The sequence below is a fragment of the Thermobia domestica genome, chromosome 3, assembly GCF_964235325.1.
Source record: "Thermobia domestica chromosome 3, izTheDome1.hap1.1, whole genome shotgun sequence".
Classification (NCBI taxonomy): Eukaryota; Metazoa; Arthropoda; class Insecta; order Zygentoma; family Lepismatidae; genus Thermobia; species Thermobia domestica.
Genome location: NC_137456.1, coordinates 251,988,713 through 252,011,303, shown reverse-complemented (window position 1 = coordinate 252,011,303; position 22,591 = coordinate 251,988,713). Strand labels below are relative to the sequence as shown.

Sequence of the window (22,591 nt, the reverse complement as noted above, 5' to 3'; positions counted from 1 at the left end):
TCGCAATGAATATGAGCCAACAACTTCCTAAATAAATCAAATATTTTCTTTCACTTGATGAAACACCATAGCAAACCTATGTACAACGGTAACGGAAACCATACTATCATTTCATACTTATACAGTAGAGCGTCGATTATCCGAAGTAATTGGGGGACATGGGTGTTCGGAAAACTGGTTTGTTCGGATAATCGAACTGTACATGTTTATTTGCCAAAAAGAAGTACTGTACAGTAAATTTATTCATAAAAAGAGGTGTGCTGATTGTTGAAACACAGCAACTGGCGGCTTGGTCGGTCAGCAGCGCCTTATGAAGGCCCCATTAGAAGCAATGTTCCGCCAGCGGTGGCTCAGTGCGGCGACTACTGTGGGAAACTTGGTTTGGGAGTGAGGGGGATGATGGACGGTAGGGTGGGAGAGTAACAGGTGCGAGCGAGTACACAGTTCGGTTAAGTGGTCGTTCGGTTGACCGACGTTCGGATAATCGACGCTCTACTGTATTTCGATACTTTTTACAGTTCCATTTTTTTCTTTCTTTCGAAGCGAATTTATTTTGTATTACCTAGAATACGTCGTCAGCGTTACTCTAATTGTCAATAGGTTGCAATTTAGATCACTTTTATTGAAGTGCATATTCTAAATTGGGAATAAAAACTGTACACTGTAAATATAAACAACATTGTCATATATTGGATTGGGTGTTTTAGAAGGAAGAGGTTACAATAAATTAGATCATATTAGATAAAAACAACTTGGTAAGAATGTAGCCAATTTCAAAGGCGTGGGAGATGCAGATAAATAGAATTAGAATGAACAAGTCAGAACGGTAATGTAAGTAAATAAATCTGTGATGGATTCCATATTACAATATACGTTAGAACATATCTCAATTAACCTTGATAAACTTAGAACATCTTGTGCTCCTCATTAGATATTTTACTGTTCCTTAACAGAAACTGAATGACTTAAATACAAACTCCTTATTCTTTCCTATTTTCTGCTTGCCTTCTGTATACCTCTCCCGATATATTTTGTTACATAGAATCCGAGTTTCGAAACCTCAGGACGATCGATCGTGTCATGTTTTTGTTATAGGCGAAAACCTTTAGCGATTTTGGATATGGAAGATACATGTAACAAAATCATTTAAAAAAAAAAAAAAAAAATCTGTGCAGCTGATATCAGGGTATGGATTCAATTATTATGTTATACAGAATCCAAATTTTGAACCTCTACGACGATTCAAGGTGTCAACTTTGTTTTATGAGCGAAAAACGTGTGTCCTATCCAAAATCGCTAAAATGTTTCGTCCATAAAAAGGAATTGACACGGTCAATCATCCTGGGGTTTCGAAATTTGGATTCTGTGTAACAAAACACATCGATCCATATCTTGGGATCCGCTACACAGAACTTTGTTTTCTTACAAACCATGTTACATGTATCTTCCCTATCCAAAATCGCTCAAATTTTCGTCCATAACAAAGAATTGACACGGTATCTTGTCCTGGGGTTTCGAAATTTGGATTCTGTGTAAGAAAATACATCGAATCCATATTCTGGGGTTCGATGCACAGAACTTTTATTTATTTTATTTTATTTTTTATTTATTTATTTATTTTGTGTGTGGGGGGGGGGGGGGCTGCGTAATTTATTGGGCGGAAAGTATTCAGAAAGTAGTAAGTAATCTTGAAAAGGCTGAATTAAGAAAATATGCTAGTTAAGCTTAATATTGAATATAAAAATATTTGAGAGATTATTACCATTGCGAAAGAGTATTTACGTAATAATTGTGATTAAGGAAAACTAAATATAAAAGTTATAAATACAAGAGTCATTGAATAAAGTATTTGACAAATACAGAACTTTGTCATTGTTTGTTTATATTACACAATAGATCTAAATGCTCACCTAAGGATAGTTAAGCTTTATTATAATTAATATTAATACTCGGTTTTGGTCAACATGAACCACAAGGACCAGGATATAGTGTTAACTGTGGTCTGTACTGGCTGCGATATTTCGTGGCTTCCGTATTGAAATTACACACAATTCTAGAGTCACAGAAGTATATTTCCAAACATTTAAGTAATATCCTGAAGGGTTACGGATCTAGTATGTTAGAATATTCCATCGTTGGGTCGGATTCATCGCAATGCCTATATATGAAATTTTTCACATAGACAGATTCTTTTTCCCCCCTAGACCCCTAACGCGAGAGTTACTTGATTTGTGTTTCTTATAAATAATGATCATAACTTTTAATGGCTAGTATCATGTCTATATCTTACAATTAATATATGTTGTTCGTGCATGACTTAGACGAAAATAATCAGAAGCATGTATTCAGGGCGATAAGATGCATACAGTGACATGCAATATATAGCCAATAATACGTACTAGAGAGACTGCAGCGTAAACTAAATATTAATTCAACAGAAGTACATTTTAAAGCCATGTCTGTATTCTTGTCTACCGCTTCTGAATACTTCTTCATTACTATCATTAATATAATCCCCAGCTTCCAAATAATATGTACGAGTATTAAGAGAAAATGAATACTAGAAACGAAACGAAAAGAGACCTGTCACTGAATGTACTTACGCAAGTTACTTGTTTACTTAATTACATCACCGGATTTTCTAACAACTAATGTGGTAATGATTGTAAAAGAAGAAAGAGAATGGGAATGTGGATTTGATGAATAAAGTTGAACTATTAATTCAGCACAATAAATGATTTCTTCTCGCTGCCAAAAATGTTGTACAGAACTTATAAACTATATAAATTGAAATATCCGAGTTGGCAGCTTGTTACGCAAAAACTAAAATCTAACATACCGCTGACATGTAATCAAGATTAAAATTAGAACATACTGTGCAGGTTTTATCCACAAAGTTGAGAAGATCTTCGTCGAACTTTATGAACGCCCACCGTATATTTGGGGTTAAAAACACTTTGAATTCATCTATCCATTTCAACTCCCTTTGTAAGCACAGAGCAAGCATAAAAAGTTCTTCTACAATTACACCAGCTGAAAAAAAGAATGAAAAACATTAATTATTATATGTGTTTTATAGCGTTTTACACCATTTTTGCAAAAGGAAATATTTGAACTAATATTACACAGTTCAGTAAATACAATGAACTTAACATATTCATTTTCCAATTTCACTTCACTCACAAATATTTCTTCACATCCGATAAAATATCTCAAGTAGAGAAATTGATACGAAGAGGGGTAAAACAAAACGTACAATAGGACATAACCCAATGCGAAACATAGTTACGCAAAAAATGCACATTAAACCAATTATTGTGGACTCTTCACATATTTAATTTGGCATTTGTTTTCAGTTCCAACAAAGTTCTCATTTGTCTGTTATCGAAAGGAAATTATTGATATATTAACAGTCATAACAAAAGCAAAAATTTCCGATCTGGGAAACAGAGCTATTTTCTCTATTAGAGCCGCGGTGGCGTGGTCAGTAAGTCGTCTGACTGCCAACCAGATGGGCCGGGTGCGATCCCCGATGGGGAGGGATTTATTTCCCATTCTACATTCGCTCCAAAGCGGATCATGGTTCACCTATTTATAGGGTTTTAAGGCGACTCGAGAGTGATCACTGGAATAAGCAGAAGTCAGAAAGATTTTGAGCATTATCTCAAATGAGCCGTGGGCCAACTCGCCCATTCATAAATGGGGGCACCATTATTTACCCTCTTTCATGTTTCATAACATACATCGAACTTTTCTTATATTCTTACCACAAGCTTGTATTATCTACTCCAATTGCATTCGCATTCCTCATGTGGCGAAGAGGTGGTTGAAATTCGTTCATCAAGATTATAAACTTTTCTTGTATTGATTTATTTCCTTTTCATACACAACATTAGGACTAGAGTCAATTCGTACTTCCGCATAATTCTCCATATTCTTTCCATCTATTTAAAATTTCCTTCTTCTCGCTATCACTCCATTCTTATTTTATAATGTATTTGGCCTTCTCCTTAGCTATTTCAATTGATTAAATTTCCTAATAAATTTGTTCATATTTCACTCCTTTTTTCTGGATCTATCCATTTTTAACTTCTACAATGTGCTTTCTTGGCTCTTTGTAATGCAACTTCTGAGCATGTTTTACCTTTCCCTGGTACTACCTTATTTTCCTACCTTCTGCACCCTAGTTTTCTGTAAAATTCCCTCAATAATCCATAATAACTTAGCCCTGTTCTGATCCCTTTATTTTCCTCTGCTTAAGTGATTGATGTACAAACACTTATGTTGCTCCCACCGCTAATTGGAACCTATGCCCTTTCCTTATGGATTTAAATAATCCATATTTTCATAAATAATTTATACTTCCAGTTTTCCACTTTGCAACTGAAGAGTTTGGCTAGGAAAAGACTGATATGAGATATCTGTCTCAATCAGAGCTTCAGCGTGCTTTCAATTTTCCGGAACTTCTCCTGTGTCATGACATGATTTCTGCAGTACACATTTCCACTTAGTATTGGAGAATCTAGGTACATCTACTTATCTTGTAGATTGAATCAATTGTCTCATATTACTAAGATTTCTCTACAAAAATTTAGTGATCTTTTCTTGTCTTACTCCTTTTTCCTAGAGTTAGTTACGCACGTAGGTAGTGTTGCTTTTCCCTAGGTTCGTACGTTTCCTTACTATTCGTTCTACCATCCTGATTGCCCCACACAATAAATATCATTCAAATCTTGGTTTTAGTTTACAATGACAGAAAAATAATTTCTAGATTCCTCAGTTAGTGGTGGAGAACCATACTTTATTGATCATGTTCATATCTCTGGAATGTGGTGTTCCCCAATGGCATCTGCAAGTAGCATGCATGATTCGAGATACAAAAATGTGGTGGAATTGAGCAATATCTGGACGTATTCATATGCATCCCATATTGTCAGATACTTATCTTGGCAGCTATAAAGATATAAATCACTCCTGGCAGTTATGAAGACACAAGTGAATACACAGACGAAAAATGTGAAACGTTGGAGATAGCTTTTGACACAAAAATCCACAAATCCTGCAACGGCTAAAGGTTTACTAATTTACAAATACTAGAAGAGATGTGTGAGAGAGAAGATAAAGTTCCAGTAGCCATACCAGTGTATTTCAGAAATTCAGAGTGAAAACCACCCTAGAAGTTCTAAATTTCTCTCTTTTGCCTCCATAATACAGAAACAGTACAATTTAGTTTAGTTACTAGAGTCTGTCTCACGAATCTCTGCCGCGATTGACACCAACGAAGAATTTCCTCCAATACAGATACTATTGTAGTAATTTAAGTATAGCTTAGCTCACGAATCTCTTGCTGCGATTGACGCCAACGAAGAATTTCTTCCAAGACAGATACTACTGAAGTAACTTACGTATCTATCTTGGAGAAAATTCTTCGTTACTATTAAAGTAGATTGGAATGCCATGTTCAGAGCATTGAAGAAGCTGAGAGTAGATTACAGAGACGGCAAAATAATATACCAACTTTATAGGAACCAGACAGCTGTTATAGGAAGAGATCAGAAGGAAGCAAGAATAAGTAAAGGAGTGAGGCACGGATGTGGACTTTCACCTCTCCTGTTCAACGTCTATATAGAAGAGGCTATGAAAGAATTCTTGGATAAAAACGAGAAAGGCGTAAAAGTAAATTGTCAGGTTTTCAGCACAATAAGGTTTGCTGATGGCATAGCATTGATAGCGGACAACGATGAGGACATGCAGGAAGCACTTTCAAAGTTGAACGACCAACTGGAAAAAACATGCAAAATGGATATAAAAAAGAAGAAAACAAAAGTGATAAAGTGCACAAGAGCAGGACAGGAAGGGGCAAACGTATGACTAGAAGGGGAGAAAATCGAAGACGTTAAGACGTTTTCCTATTTAGGAAGTCTAATATCCTCGGACGGAAGAAGTGAAAAAGACGTAAGTTCCAGAATAGCACGGACTAAACAAGCATTCAATAGGAAAAAAGGACTACTAACATCAAGAAATGTGTCGCTGGACGTTCGTAAACGATTTATTAAGACACTGGTATGGATTTATTAAGACTTACCCTCTTTCTTCTTCTTCTTCTTTTTTTAAGCTTGCTAATTTGTATACGGAATTTTTCACTTTTGTTTTAAAAGAATTGAAATTTTAATTATTTATTTTCACTGACTTTATATTGCAACTTATTTAAGTTTCCGTTACTTTGTGAAAGTAAAATTCTGTATTGCATATTTATAGACCAAATCTATTTCAAGTAATATTACATTTATATACACTACAAGTTCTACGAACCAGGAACATTAAACTACACGTGAGGAAGAAATCAGTGGAATCACATCATTAAAATTTTATTTCATTTCAAAGAAAGAAAACAATAACTTCTCATATAAATCAATGGACTGAAAGATGAAGATCGTGCGGACACTCAACAGAATTAAGTATGAACTTTGTTTTTCTTATGTTAGATATTAATGTATATTGAAATATTTTATGGCTAATACTAATATTAATGACAATAAAATATTCGTCATCAGTTACTTACGAATGAGAAACCAAATTAACAAGTAACTGGAAATTTGAAATAGTTGATTATTAAACTGTTAAGAATTGTGCTGAATTTTTAGTTCATATTTTGGGGTTCACTCCAGCAAACGGTTCTATCTAATAGAAAATTTATGGATAAATTGCGATGTGAAACATTTTTCGTGAAAGAATGAGAGTGTGAATATAAGCAATTTCTGTCAGTACACAGCATACTGGAAAGAAATCTGTCAAAATTTGGTAAACAGTTAAACCGTTTTGAAGGTAATAAATGTTACCAGTATTTTCAAAGCTCTAACCTAACTTGAAAATGTAAGAAATCTGTCAGGATTTGATACAACCGTCTGCTCGAACAATGCCATATTTTGGAACATTTTAAAATATTTCGGTTATGTTTTACTACTTTAAAACATATTTTGTTCTTTTCTAGATGCATAAATAAATAAATAATAAAATAACGAACAGCAATATACTTGCACAGCGGTAAATCTACGAGTTCTGCAGCACTGTGCAGTGTTTACCAAAAAACACAAGAAATAGTGCGTGTATGTTGCCAATTAACAGAGAACCACTACATTTTGTGATTAACATTTCATCACAGATGAATTAGAATGTTACATTGTGTTCTTATAAAAGATTGCGTTTCTTAGTCTTAACAAGTTCGCAATAATAGTTCCAATTTTTAAACTTTCATGGCCTGAAGCAAAATTTGATTCCTTTTCACGACATTCAATATCAAACACTGAAACTCACGAATCTTCATGACCGGAAGACAGCACATTAAATAAACTAATTTATCGTGAATGGGTATGGCATAATAAAATAGTTTCAACTCCACTGTCAAGAACACAGCAACAAAAATCTTTAACCTTTTGTACCATTCACTAAAACCGTTCGCAAAACAACACAGGATACGAAACAAAGTAACTTACGTAACTGGTATAAAGGGTTATCCTCAATGTTTGTAAATGTACGCTGTAAAACGTATTTGGTTAATTTCTTTCCAGCAAGATTTCTAAGCGTAGAAGGTGACTTGGGCAAAGGCATTTTCATATATCCTGAAAATAAAAATAATAATAAATAATAATAATGATAATGTAACTTATCGTAAACAAAACCACAGCAAATGTTGAAAGGTATTATAATATCCATAAGTATCAAAATTATTATATGCTAGTTTGTATAGTCTAGTTTGTATTATTATCTATAGAGTAACGCCTTTCATGCATATGGTTTCAGGATTCTTTAGTATGTGGTTAATAATAAAAGGCTTTATTACGAAACATTTGTGTTTCTATTGCCTCGTTTCATGGATGGCGTGGGAGACCCGGGTTCGATTCCCGGCGGAAGCTCGTGTGGTTCGGATTCCACGTTAATCAGTAGGTCCCGTCTCATATACCCTCGCTGCTGAAAGGAACGTTAAACTCAAAATCAACTTAACTCGTTCCGTGGAAACCACTGGAACTAGCTGTCCAAAGATTTAAATTTACCATCACAGCATTATAGTTGAGTTAGCTTTCCTTACATTTATTTAGTTTACCACAGGTGGAAGAAAACGAAAAGCTCGTTTTTACGGGTCAGTTCCAAGTGAAGAAAATAGTATTAAATTTCAGTTTATTTTCTCAGTATGTTGCTTATTTGAAAGATTTTTGATATTTGTATACAACATGACGATGCGATGAAAACAATTGCATTTTTGAATAAATGTAATGACTGATCATTACGGAACTAACGACTCTCGTTCCTGCAATAATCAAGATAATAGTAGGGTAGATTAATAATTTGATTTGATTTTCATTTTTAGCACGAGGCTATATAGGGGGAATGCGATTTATAGCTTAAAGTGGATTCTGAAAAACTACTTGAGTGTTCATTCTACGTGCGCACCTATTATTAGCCATTCGTTAAGGAGGAACACGTTCTTGTTGTTGTATACTTCCAAGACAGGCCACAGTGCTTTTATCCTATTGTATTTTAGTTTTAATTTTATTGGGCCTTATGCAGAGTCGTTTTGAAGCGCTATTAGTGCCATACTAAAGAGTTCGACTAACATAAGTATCCTGCAGTAGTCAGTGTTTTAATATGATGCTAATCGTACGTCGAAACGACTCTGCATAAGGCGGATTAAGTCTTGCACATGTGAAGATTATTTTATTTTCTCTACCAAGTACGGCAAAAGATGGCAGCTAACAGGAGAATCCTAGGTTTAATCTTCCGTACTGGCTTTATACAACTTTTTTCTTCTTTAATGCAGCTCCAAACCTATCACTATTGTTGGTATATTTGTGGATTGAACTAAAAAGCACAACGGCTTAGAGATTAGCGATACTCCAATGACGGCTATAAAGGGCTTTACATATTCCATGGTGTACGAATCGGAATCCATGAGAATGGTCTCTGCACACTATTTAAACGATAACAGCCTCAGAAAAATACTCTGAGCCTGCTTTACAAATTTTATCAATATAATTACAGCTAATAATAGTAATTACACAAAAGTTGGACAATTTCGTTAAAGTAGATACGTACCAAGGAAGTTAAGTGTTCGTAGTCATTGAACTGTTTGTACAAATTGCAGTTTGACTGCGTTACAAAATAGCGCAGCCAAAGCTAAAATCGCGTTTCTATATTAAGTTTTCCAGCAGTTATAACACTAATATTCAGGCGCTGAATGTAATTATATAAACGCACATCTAAAATAAAATCACTTCAAAAAAATAAATGAATCAAAATGTCAACTATTTCTAAGTAAAAATTTATTTTATAAACAGTTGTTTCGATAATGTGTTGACGTAGCGCCACGTTGTTTATCATCTTGACAATTTAATTTTACATTTCATTTGTTATAAAGGAAGTACTGCAGGAGTATATCTACAAGGACAGGTTCTTACCGTCCATAATGGTATTTTAGTTATTTAGATCTTTTACTTCAAATATCCAGCGGGCTTGCCCAAAGTTAAGTTTAATTTGTTGTTTGGTTTGTTTTCCTTAACATAATTTTATTGTATAGGTTGAACCTTCATTTAAATTCGTAAATATTAAAACCTTTGGATATGCTACTAATGTTCTTGGCAGTTTGGAAAAACGGATTCACATGAATCTTATACCCAACTGAGAGGCATGGGCGGTGATTAGGGGGGCAGTTCCACCTCCCACATTTTTGAAGTAATCCATTAAGTTTCATTTGGAAATGTAAAGTTTTTGTATGTATTACTGGTTCATAGAAATATGGTGCCATATAATATTTGCCGTTGCGTATGTATTGGTTGTTTTCCCGTGGAGTTAAGAAAGCTACAGGAATTGCGTTTTAATTGTCACGCAAAATAACCCAAAAATTAACCTTTGGAGCATACCAATTCACTTCTTACAAGGACTCGATATGTTACTCAGCCGCTTTAAACTAATTGAGAGCACATTTCGAAAAAAAGGAAAAAGAAAAAAGTCTTTTACAAGATATTCTTTAATTGCAAATAAATTGACAGTTCTTAAACTGTCTTTCTAATAGTAAGGAACATTGATTAAAAAGAGAGTAATAAGAAACAACTTCTATCTTTTCCACTGTTTTGCAGTGTAATATAGAGTGAGATGGTGTGTTTAGGGGTGTACAAGTGTATATACAATTAAATTTAGTAAATTCAACATAATTCTAGGTTTTAGGATTATTTTGTACACTGGAGTGTGGAGTGATTCTAAGTATTGTGTTTTGATGTGTTCCAAGAAAGTGAAAACTGCACCTAATGGCAACGAACATGTTTCGGGAAGCTGCAAAAGCAAATATTTCTTTAAATGTCGTAGCATATGCCTGTAGTATTTGCTATCTTTCATTTTCTAAGAGTAACATACATTTAACAGCATGTGTGGAATTAAAAATTAAGTTGTTCATTAATCCCCAGTTTCAATAAAACTTCTGCAAAACAAGCCTTATTATTCATTACTATGATGAATATTATCCTTTCTATGTACTTGTTTTGTAAATTTGGTATTAAATAATCTGTCACAATTTTTCAGATAGAATTTTAAGATGTTCATGAGCAAGAAATGAAATCTCTTCTTACATCTTCATTGTTTAGGAGTACAAAAGGCTAGTACCTACTTCTTTTGGTCTTGTCAATTTACTTAATAAAATATGAAATACGATATACGGTATTTTAACCGAAAAATACACCTAATGGCAACGATAGGATACACCTAATGGTTGTATCCTATTAGTTATCAGGGTTGGCAAAAACCATGGTTTCTATTAAAAAAACAAAAAAACAGTTTTTTTAAACCCGTTTTTTTTTTTTTTGGTTTAAACCCGGTTTTTTTGGTTTAAATAATTTGCTCTATGTATTTATATCACATATGGACAGAAATAAGTTTGTTTCGCCTTGGTGTTATTATGCAACAAGTGGGTTATGTTGGAAGGGGTCACATACGCTTAAAGCGGAATCCAACCGCTTCTCGGCTTACATCCAAGAGAAACTGTCCTTCATTTGGACTCGAAACTGGGACTAATTGGCCACAACTGCAATACGTCTGTCGACTCACTCACGGACTCCTGATAAAAATACGTTGTACTGATCTTTACATACTTGTTAATATAATTATGAAGAGTCATTTCAGAAGGACAAAAAGATAAATAGTTGCAGAAGTGAAACCATTATACAGATTTACATATGGAGAATTTCAAGATACTGCAGAGTACAGAAGAACTAATTTAGTCCAAGTTAGTTCACTACAACTTTTATTATTCCAAGTTAAAGAAATACGACGACTTAATTTGCGTATCAGTACGAAAAGTGAATAAAAATACAAATTATTTAAGTCCACTTTGACCCATTTATACATAAATAGATAACAAAGATACTTCGGATTTCAATAAATGCCTCTCGTGCGGTTTGTATGACCCCCCCCCCTCGCCAAAAGTACGGCATTTCGATGTATTTTATCAATAGAAAACATTATTAGAACGAAACAATATTTAGAATTTTTCTTTGATTGCAACTGCATAATAACAATAATAAACTATAAAAAAAATCACATAAGAAACATTCATAAACTTATAAAAAAAAATAAAAGTTGCTTTTGTAGTATAATTCCTTTGAGTAATGAATGAGGAATTTAGGTCTGAATATAATACGAATAATATACGGGAGTGAAACGTGATAACCCACAAATGTGTGTCCATCATGATTTTATGAACACTTACACTTTTACGAACATTTTTCGCTTTTTGGTTTAAACCAGCCAACCCTGTGTTAGAAACAACTAGGGAAACTAAGATTGATGTACAAATATTTTGAACTGATATACTAATACTAAAGTTTTGCCTTGTAATTTAATAGGTTCTTTTAACTTTTTTCTAATATTTATATACATGTTAAACGTAAGTATATATACTACCAGCGGCAGCTCTGTAATGCAGTCATAAGACACGTGCTTTCACAATTAATATAACAAAATTATTTTGAAAAATTAAAAAAAAAAAAAAATCAAACACTTATTTTTGTATACGAAAGAGGAACTGCTGAACAAGAATTCTGATTATTTTAATATGGAGCCTGCAACCTTGATTTGGCTCTTTCTAGCGTTTGTCCACCTTACAGAACAGACCTTTGAACACCTAGTGTTACGTACAATGTAATCACACTTTTATCGTGACTGAAAACAAATCTCCCTGCGGCAGGCAGGAAAGAAGGAAATAAGGCGGAGCCTCTAAGCTCTGTGTTGACGCGTGATCCGAGAGATTTTCTGATTCTTGCAGGAAAAAAGACAGACACACATGTTGCTTCAAGGGCACGAGGGACTCTGAAATGGATTTGTATCATTGAAACGCTCATATATAAATGATTGTGCAGGAAAAAAACATAATACTTTTAAAATATAATTTACAATTTCGGAATTTAATTGTACCTGATGTATATTTATATAGTTTTCTTCCTTGCAGCCATTTGAGAAAGGAGTGAAAATTCTTGAGCTACAATTTAAATATATATAGTCGTACTTCTGAAACGTTACTATGAAAGAAAGCATGAGAAGTCAGACAAGTATGTAAATGTCACACTTGTAACTCAAATAAATAATTATAAACTAGTTGAGAATGCTCCAAGAGTATTGCCAGAACGAACTTAAAAACAATCACTTTTTCTTATTAACTTCTACAGGCTTTATACCAATTGTTCTATGTACTTTATTATTATACTTATTAAACAATTCTTGTAATATATCTATCAATTTATAATTTCCTTGTGTACGGCTCCTTAAATCTCCCGAAATCCGAAGGCTCAAAATTAAGGGAAAAAAAAAGTAAGAGAGACACAAATACACAGACAGAGAATTCAGTAACGAACTTTTTAAGTTCGTTGATAAAATATCAATACAAAATAATCACCTCTCTAGTTATAGAGGACAGATTTAAGGCGAGGAACATTATGGGGTTCATTAGATTCGGTTCCCCCTAGACTTGAGCAACATTACGCATATTTGGGAGGATCACTGGCTACAAGGTTAACTAACGTACGTTCAGCATGGAATAACAATGATCGATTCCCAGTAAGAGAAGTGTGATTCAGATTCTACGTTAAAATAGGTCAATGTCTTGATGCTGAAAAAGAATGGTCGCATGAACAATTCATTTACTTCAGAAATGATAGAGATCGAATGAACACTCTAATTTCAATGCATCACGGCAATATTATCGTGTCCCTATTTTAGAAAAAATGAACATATGGGAAATGAAACTAGTTATTTTTTAAAATTTTTTCTTACCTATATCTTAATAGTTAAGTAATTGAAAGATCTTTACATAATCGGATGAGAAATGTAAATGAAAGAAATATACGTATTCAGTAATGTTGGGAACATCAATTATTTTCTACTTCTTGAATTTCAAGAATGCCTTCAGTTAAGAATCACTGGGTGCTCAAAGTCAGCAGGGTAGCGAGGAGATGAGGTCGGTTTCACTACCATTGCCAATGTGGTTCATCTCTTGTGTGTCATGTAATTACAAAACAAATGAAAAGTTTATTTTTTAAAACATTTTGCATTGCAAAAGTACTTTTAATGAGAATACAAGGACAAACCTGCTGAGACTACCAAAATATTAAGTATAAACGGATATTTTATTACGAAAAGGACAGTCAAAGACAGAATTGACATTATTTACGTGTATCATAAACAACTATCGAATTATACTAAATGTATATAAACTCAAGACGTTTCTTAACAATTTACTTCATATCTTGGATTCGACGACACTATGAGAAACACTGCTAAACAGAACTATAATTCGGTCAGCTAGAGTAGGCATTTTGTATCGCAGTGCTTCCACTTAACTGGCTTTGAATAACAACTTAAAACAGGAAATAAGAATGAAAAAGAACCCATTTTGTAAGTGTTAAATTTTCATTGACCTTTTTGCGTTAATGTACAATGCTCTAACTATGCTTTACCTCGCTATTGGGCAAAGTTTTTTCCATGTATCAGACACATCAACATTTATCATGTATAATCTAAGCGGTTAGCGTACACGCCTTTGGCGTGGGAGATCCGGGTTTGATTTCCGGCGGAAGCTCATGTGATTCGGATTCTACGTTAATCAGTAGGTCCACATCTCATATATATATATATATATATATATATATATATATATATATATCTTTGCTGCTGAACGAGACGTTAAACTCAAAATCAACTCAACTCGTTTCGTGGAAACCACTGGAACTAGCTGTTCAAAGATTTAAATTTACAATCATAGCACTATAGTTGAGTCAGCTTCCCTTATATTTACTTAGTTTCCCACACGTGTGACTCTTGAACCAGTTCGGATCTGACATGTTTTTTTTTTTATCATATCACTCTGATGGTGCAACTTAGGGGAGGGGGAGATATATAAAAATAAATAAAACTTCGTAACTCTTGAACCACGCTCCCATTTCAATCAAATTTTCAACATAGATGAGGTTTGGGTCTGGGATGATTTTTATTATATCATTTTAACGGTGCAACTTAGCAGAACGAAGCGGAGGGGGTGGCCAATATTAGTGTCGAATCTACTTTTCGGGGCTGCTGGGTTGAACAGTGACACTTTCGATCCCGTTTACGTACAAATTCAGCCCCGCAACTTGGAGGAGGGGGGAGATACATAAAAATGATTAACATTAGTATCGAGTCCATAGTTTTTGAGCTCGCTGAGATGAACAGGGACACGTCTGATCCCATTTAAATCCAAATTCAGCACCACAACCTGGGGGAGAGGAAGGAAATTATATATATATATATATATATATATATATATATATATATATATATATATATATAAATGATCGAAAATGACCAATATCAGTGTCGAATCCATGGTTTTCGCTGTCACTGAGATAAACAGTGACACTTCCGATGCAGTTTAAACCTAAATTCAGCCACGCAACATGGGGGAGACGGAGGGGACAGAAATATGAAAACGATGAAAAATAACCGATATCAGAGAGCATTTTAGTAGTAGTAGAAAGTGATTGACTAACGGAACATATAACTATTTTTTCTTAATCTAACCCAGGGAAGCGGGTAATTTATGCTAGTAAGAAATATTTGTGATTAGCAGTGAATAGTGAAGGCCTGAAATTCAGTAGTGGTATTTGTACGTTAGATATCTGAAAGCAGGAACAGATAATTGGTAATATGTGGGTGTTATCCAGAGCCGCCATCTGCGGCAGTTTAGCCATTCCGGTAGGTAATGAGTTTGGACAATTCTTTGGAAAAGTAGTGTCTGGGATTTATCCATATATATTGTTGTTAACTTCATAAAGTGTTTCTAAATACGGAAATTAGCACCATGCTTCAGTCAAACTCTTAATATGACGCTGAAACCAACTCTGCATAGGCTTGGTGTGTTTTCACTATCCTCATTTACCGGTATGCTCATATGCATCGCCAATGATGCATTTTCACCCTACAAATGCATTTCCGTGCTGACCCACCAGCTTTCTTTGCCCTGGCTTGGTTAGACACCAATTGTCCTCCTTAGTGGTCATCCAGCATAAGTTGGCTTGTGTTAGCTGCCCTGTAGTATTTATAGATATGTCCGGTTGCTTTGTCAATATGCAAATCGTGAAAGAATTTCTCAACAATTATTTCTAGTCACCCCCTTTAATTTTATCTAAGCTAGGTGGGATATTGTCATATCACCCAGCACAAAAAAAGGGGGGGGGGTATGTCGGACAGATAAAGCCAAAATTAGGTAAAAACATAATGTGTACAGGAGAAATCATTCCATGTTACGAAAAGGTAATTGAAGTGTGAGTAATCTGTGATCGTAATGATTAATGGCAATGAGTGTGTGCAATCGGGGAGGGGCGGTGAAATATATAATAGGCATAAATAAAGAAGCAAACATAACCTAACCTAACGTATCCTAATGTAACCTAACCAAAATTAACCTGTTTAAAAAGGTACTGAAAATTTACCAGGAAGTAATAAATGCTGCCCAAAGGAATTTTTGGTAATAAATGCTGGCCTCCATCTGTCCGACATATGCCAAAAATTTTCAAGGACAATGCTAAAATTCTGAAATTGTAAAATTTGCTCAATTATTTCGAGTGGTGTTTTTTAACTTAACCTGGACACAAATTAATTTTACAAAAGTAGGACAACAATTTTGGGCCCATGTTCCGTTAAGGGGGTACAAAACTACACTGGACCCCCTTAACCTAAGCTAACCTAACCTAAATTTACCTAACTTAATAGAACCTAATATAACGTTACATTATGTAATCAAACGAAAATCAATAGAAAGAAGTGGTGTCAGAGACACTGGACCCCCTTAACGGAACATTGACCAAATTTTGTATGGAGAAGAAAAAGTTCATAGTAAACACATACTCTTTTAAAACGATGTAATCTTTTTTTCTGTTATTTCGAGAGCTCTCAAACAAAAATTACAATCAAAACAGTACTCTCACTATTCAACTGATCTATTTCTATATACACATATTGAACATAAAACGATAAACTCATAAACGAAAACAATCTGTTCTTGTTCCATTCCATTCCATTCGGCATCTGTAAAATGCCGTGTAGTTCGGCCCAAACATAGGTTCAAATGGCCTGTTCCCTATAAATGTCCAAAATGAGATTGTATTAATGGTATTGTATCAAATTTGAATGCTGGAGGAAAAAACTGGGAGTTTAAACGTGTTTTTTTTTTTTTTTTTTTTTTTTTTTTTTTTTTTGTTGTTGTTGTTGAAGCGTTCAAGTTAGTTCTTCAATTTCTCATGATCATGCTGTTACAAATTGATTATAGTGGCAATAGTTATTTCCCAGACTTTCCAAGTGTTTGAAGTGATTTATATATGTCTATGTAACACCTTATACGTCATTTCATTTAATTTATTTATTTGTATTTATAGATTTAAGTTATTGTCCTGTATAAACTGTAAGAGTCTTTTAATAAGTATCCAATTTCTTGAGGTGATTATCATTTCAACTGTGATTGGGAACGTGTAGAGGCTATTCAATACATGTATTATAAACTCTTTTCTTTTGTTCTGTAATAGTTCACAGTAGAATATTAGATGATTTAGATTGCCAATTTCTTTTCCGCACCAACAAATATTTGTATCTTTTTTCTTTATACAGAACAGTTTTTTTGGAGTTAAAGCTGTGTTGAATATTATTCGGTAAAATAGCACAATTTTCGATCTGGACCACATACTTAATACTTTCCAATTGTTAAATTCCAAATTATCCGCTAATCTCCAGTAGTACTTGCCAGGACCTTCTCTATTTTTCTTTTTCCATTGGGTAGTTAATGTTTCTATTTTGTTTTTGATAATATTTTTGAAATTATAGTAAGGAATTTGTATGTTAGTTTTGATGCCTGAATTAGCTGCAGCTTTACTTAATTGGTCTACTGATTCATTAAATTCTATGTTTACATGAGCTTTGGTGTACATTAAAATAGTATTGAATTCATTGGATTGTAATGATTGAAATAATTTTTTAATTAATAAAATATTCCAAGAAGTTTGAATATTCCATCTTGTATTATTCAATGCAGTAATAACACTCAAAGCATCCGTACATATACATGCATGTTTAAGATTGAGTTTTTTGATAAGTAAAAATGCTTGTCTTATGGCGAAGGCTTCGCCTTCAAATACAGACATGTTACAAGGTAGTTTGTATAGTTTTTGTATACATAATTGCGGAATCAATAAGGCTGCGCCGACTTGTTTATTTTTTTGTTTTGATGCATCAGTAAATATAAGTATATATTCTTTAGGAAGAGAATCTATATAAAATTGCCAAATATTTTTATATATATTATGTAAATTTTCAAATTTATGATATTGTATATATTGAGGAATTACAGCTGGAATTTTTATTAAGTTTATATTGTAGCTGAATAAGTATGCTGGTATACTTGGAGCTTTTGCTATGCTATTTTGCAATTCTTTTATGTTCTTAAAAACAGTATAGATCCATGGCAATGATTTTTGGTAAGGAAGTTTTTTACTTTGATTTATAATTTCCATGTTTCCTAGTTTCTTAATTATAATTGAAGAAGTTTTTGCCATCCGAGAAAGTAAAAAATTTGCCGTCTGTTGGAATATTTTTATTTCTATCGGTATATTCATTGTAGCTTCTAAGATAGCATTCCTTGGACAAAAAGCTGGTTGAGATAATATTGTCTTAATCACATCATAATGAATTTGTTGAATTTTTGTGTAAAACATTGTGTAATTAGTGTTATAAAACATGGAACCATATAAAATTCTGGCAGTTAATGTTTGTTGATTAATCATATTCAACACATGAGGTTGTATACCCCATTTTTTAGCACTCAAACTTTTCAATATATTATGATATTTAGTTGCTTCTTTGGTTAAATATTGAAGATGCGACTTCCAGGATAAGGTAGTATCAAGATTAAGTCCTAAATATTTCCAATTTTTCATAAATTTTAGTTGTTTGCCATTAATTCTTATTTGTGGTAAAATTTTTATACGTTTCTTTGTGAAAATTGTAAATGATGATTTTTCCCAATTTATATCCAATCCATTTTTAAAACTCCATTGGTGTATATTTTGCATATTGTGTTGTATTTTTTCCACTCCAATTTTTAGATTTTCCACTATTTCGTATGTAACCAGGTCATCAGCATACAAGAAGGTATTTGTAGTTTTATTCAACACATTAATAAGATCTAACATGAAAAGATTAAAAAGAGTTGGACTTAGTTTACTACCTTGTAACAGACCAGTAGAGGTACGTCTAGATTTTGAATAAGAATTGTTCAACTTGATATGTACATGTCTATCATATAATAGATTGTAAATAAGTAATATGAACTGTTGCGGAATATGTAGTTTAAATAATTTGGAAATTAATAAATTTAGATTTATAGAGTCATAAGCTTTTTGAAAATCCACACTAATCAAGATAAGATATTTCTTTTGTTGGAAAGCTCTCCATATATCAATAATCAGAGGGCCGATAGAGTCAAAAGTTGAACTACTTTTACGAAATCCTGTGATATTGTCTGGTAACAAGTGGTTATACTCTATGTACCATTGTAAACGATTTAACATCAGTTGTTCGAAAATTTTAAGACTGCAAGAGAGTAGAGCTATTGGTCTATAGTTTGTAGCAATATGACTTGGTTTATTAGGTTTAAGAATTGGCACGATGATCGATTTTTTCCATATTTCAGGTATGTTACCTGTTTTCCAAATTGAATTTAAAGAATTTAGGAATATTCTTTTTGCTTCTAACGGTAGGTTTATGTAATGGACATATGGAAATCCATCTATACCTGGAGAGCTGTTCTTCTTGGTAGTTTTAAGCACCACTTCCAATTCTTCTAATTTAAAAAGCTCTTCATTATTAAGTTCTTGCTTATTTTGTAAGTTAGCTATTATTAAATTATTTGAATTAACAAAATCAGGAGTTAACATAGCATGAAATTGATGTATCCAATCGTTTTTTTGTTGAGTTCCAAGTACTTGTTACAGATTTTATAGAGCTTTTAATGAGTTGAGAATGTAAAAATTTCCAAATTTTCGTTCTAGGCGTTTGAAATGATAAATTATCACAAAATTCTTTCCAGTGCTTTCTTTTAATTTTATTTAAGATGATTTTTGTTACTGCCTTACTATTGAGATAAAGTCTAAAGTCTTGAGGAGTTTTTGTACTAATAAATTGCAAAAAAGCCGCTTTTCTTTTATTAATTGCTTGTTGTGCTTCACGGTTCCACCAACTAGGTTTGGCTTGTGGTATAGATTTAAAGGAATTTTTCAGTTTGTGACTCTGTATCAATTCTTCATTTTTTGATCTCGCTACAGCTTGCGTTAATATTTGGTTTAACTTAGATATCGAGTAATTGTAATTATTAGATTTATTTAAGTTTTCTGAAATAAAATGTTGATACTTATTCCAATTAATTTCTTTACTAATTTTATTTATTTTGGATGTGAAATCATTATTATTTGAATTCTGATTAGAAGATGCTTTTTCTAGAAAAGGGTGAGTGATCGTCAGAATAGGGCGATGATCACTTCCTAATGGATCAAAGTAGACAGACCAGTGTGTTAAAATGTAATATTGAATTCTACAGATAGTTATGTCAGGAACACTATTACCTTCCATAGTAATACGAGTTGCAGTACCATCATTTAGACAAAGATAAGGATATTCAGTTAAGGTTTGGTTAAGTATTTTACCAGCAGTATTTCCTTTGGATGCTCCCCATACTGAGGATTGGGTGTTACAATCTCCCATCAAATAGTCAATCTTGTTATTTATTAACAGTTCTTTCCAGAATTGTGGTTGCGGTGTAATATCAGGCGGTATATAAATATTAACAAATTTAGTATTATTTATCTCAAAACCAGTTATTTGTATATCACTATATGAATTACTTAAAGCTATATTGAAAGTACGAAAAGGAATATTTTTCTTGATACATGTAGCTAAACCACCATATCCATCATCCCTTAAGTGTTCAATGATATTGTAGTTATGTAATTTCAAAGAAAATTTTGGTTTTGCCCAAGTTTCCTGTAAAAGTAAGATGTCCGGAGAAAAATATTTTATTAAATGTAGAATTGCATATTTTTTATTGTAAATACTCTGACAGTTCCACTGTAGAATTTTCAAACTTTGTTTATGCTCCATAATTAAATTTTTAAAAAAAAAAAAAAAAAAAATTTTTTTTTTTTTTTTTTTTTTTTTCCGGCACGTGAATTAGTTTGAAAGTATTGAATTGAATAGCAGATAAAATTGCTGCGATAATTGTTCCATATGTTCAGTAGTTACATTACAATTTAAAGACATTAGTATATTACCTAGTAACTGTTTAATTGCAAATAATGTTTTTGAGTTTACCAAATCTATATCGGTTTTCTTTTCCGTATTTTCCGTAGATTTTTGAGAATTATATTTACTTGATTTTTGAATTGGAACCACTGCTGTATTCAAACATTGCTCAAAGGACGTAGAATTGCATTGATTTTGAGTTACATACAAAGGGAATTTTTCTGGGCAACGTGGGTTATTATCGTTAGTAATACTTTTCAATTCACATAATTGTTGAGAATTTTGATCCATCATTGTATGTCTGTTTCTATAATCAGTTACCACTGATTCCAATTGTCCGCTCGTACTAGCTGATGAAAAATCGTAACCCTTGCGTTCACAGTATTTCCCATTATAACCAGTAAATTTACCACTAGTTTCTTCCGTACTTTTCCTCCTTTTCCAGGGAGGAGTTTCTTGTTCAGTTAGTTTAGGTTTTTTTCTGTAGTTTGGAATGTTTACAGTATTTGTATCTTTATTTTGTGTTGTTTGAGCTGAAGCTCTGTTCTGAGAGTGGATGATGACATTTTCCGATGCTTTGATAGTTATGTTACTTGCATTCCATTTCCTTGAATCTGAATTTAATTTACCAACTTGCATATTTGCTTCATTGAATGAAATATGTTGTGTAGCCATTATTGACATGATTTGTTTTTGACGAGCCCTTTCCGGACACTCAACATTATCCGCTTCGTGCGGTAGACCACAGTGAAAACATTTTATTACATTAGAGCATTGTGATGATGCATGAGATTGAGCACAAGTTTTGCAAATGGAATTTTTAGCTTTACAAGTACGGGAAGTGTGACCGTATCGTAGGCATAGATGACATTGTCTTATGGCCGGTATATACGTTTCCACTTGCAATCTTAAGAAGAAAACTTTAATGTGGAGTGGTAGTTGTTGCGAATTGAAAGTTATTATTATTGTAGAAGTTGGGATTTTTTTACCTTCATGTGACCTGTATATGCGTTTAATTGAGATTATTGGAACATCAGAAACTATTTCTTGTAGCAGTTCCTCTACCGGTACTTCCGGATCAACCTCTTTTACTACCCCCGTTGTATAAATTGCAAAATTTGGAATATATGCCATCCAATTTTGTGATTTTAATATTGGGTGAGTTAGAAAAGCATTTGCTGCTTTCGCAGAATTAAAAGAGACTTTTAATAAATTTTTTCCGATTTTTTTGAAAGTAGTAATACCTTCTACTGAAGCTAAATAGAGTTTACGGCTAATTGCCATTACATGTTTCGTTCCCAGATCCTCTTGATTCGATTTTATGAAAACATAATAAGGTGCTACATGTTCTTCCGTGTAACGATTTTCTAAAGAAGTGTTTGTATTTACAAAATCACCATAAGACTTTAAATGATCCATCTCATTATATTCTTTCTTGTCTAAACTTACTTTTTTTAGCTTTGAAATGGTTTGGTTATTTGCATTATCAGTAATTTCCATTTCTGATGGATTGTCGGATATTTCTTTGTCTTTGGATTGTGTTGGTTCTAAGTTCATAGTATCTTTAAATTGGTTATCCGCCATCTTAGTAATTACTTACAAGAATTACAGATTATACACTTAAAATACACAATCAATGTCACTTAAACTCTTAACCCTAAACACTAAAAGGAAATTAAACTATTGCCACCATAAATACCAAATCAACATGCACATAAGAACGTAAAAGTATTGC

The 22,591-nt window shown here is 33.1% G+C and overlaps 1 protein-coding gene across 8 annotated transcripts in view; it reads right to left on the bottom strand.

The window, feature by feature from the left end:
• Positions 1–22,591, bottom strand: part of LOC145681017 (uncharacterized) — a 60,992-nt gene that overhangs the window by 19,720 nt on the left and 18,681 nt on the right. For 5 of the 8 annotated variants that reach the window (XM_081752301.1, XM_081752302.1, XM_081752297.1 and 2 more), the window contains exons 2-3: positions 7,494–7,619; positions 2,876–3,033 (exon numbers count right to left, since the gene is read on the bottom strand). In XM_081752301.1, coding sequence (XP_081608427.1) covers positions 2,876–3,033; positions 7,494–7,614 — 279 coding nt within the window. In that variant the 5' untranslated portion in view covers positions 7,615–7,619. Of the gene's footprint in view, positions 1–2,875; positions 3,034–7,493; positions 7,620–16,004; positions 16,105–16,419 lie in introns of all 8 variants that reach the window. The other 3 variants (XM_081752298.1, XM_081752300.1, XM_081752304.1) reach the window with 3 other exon arrangements.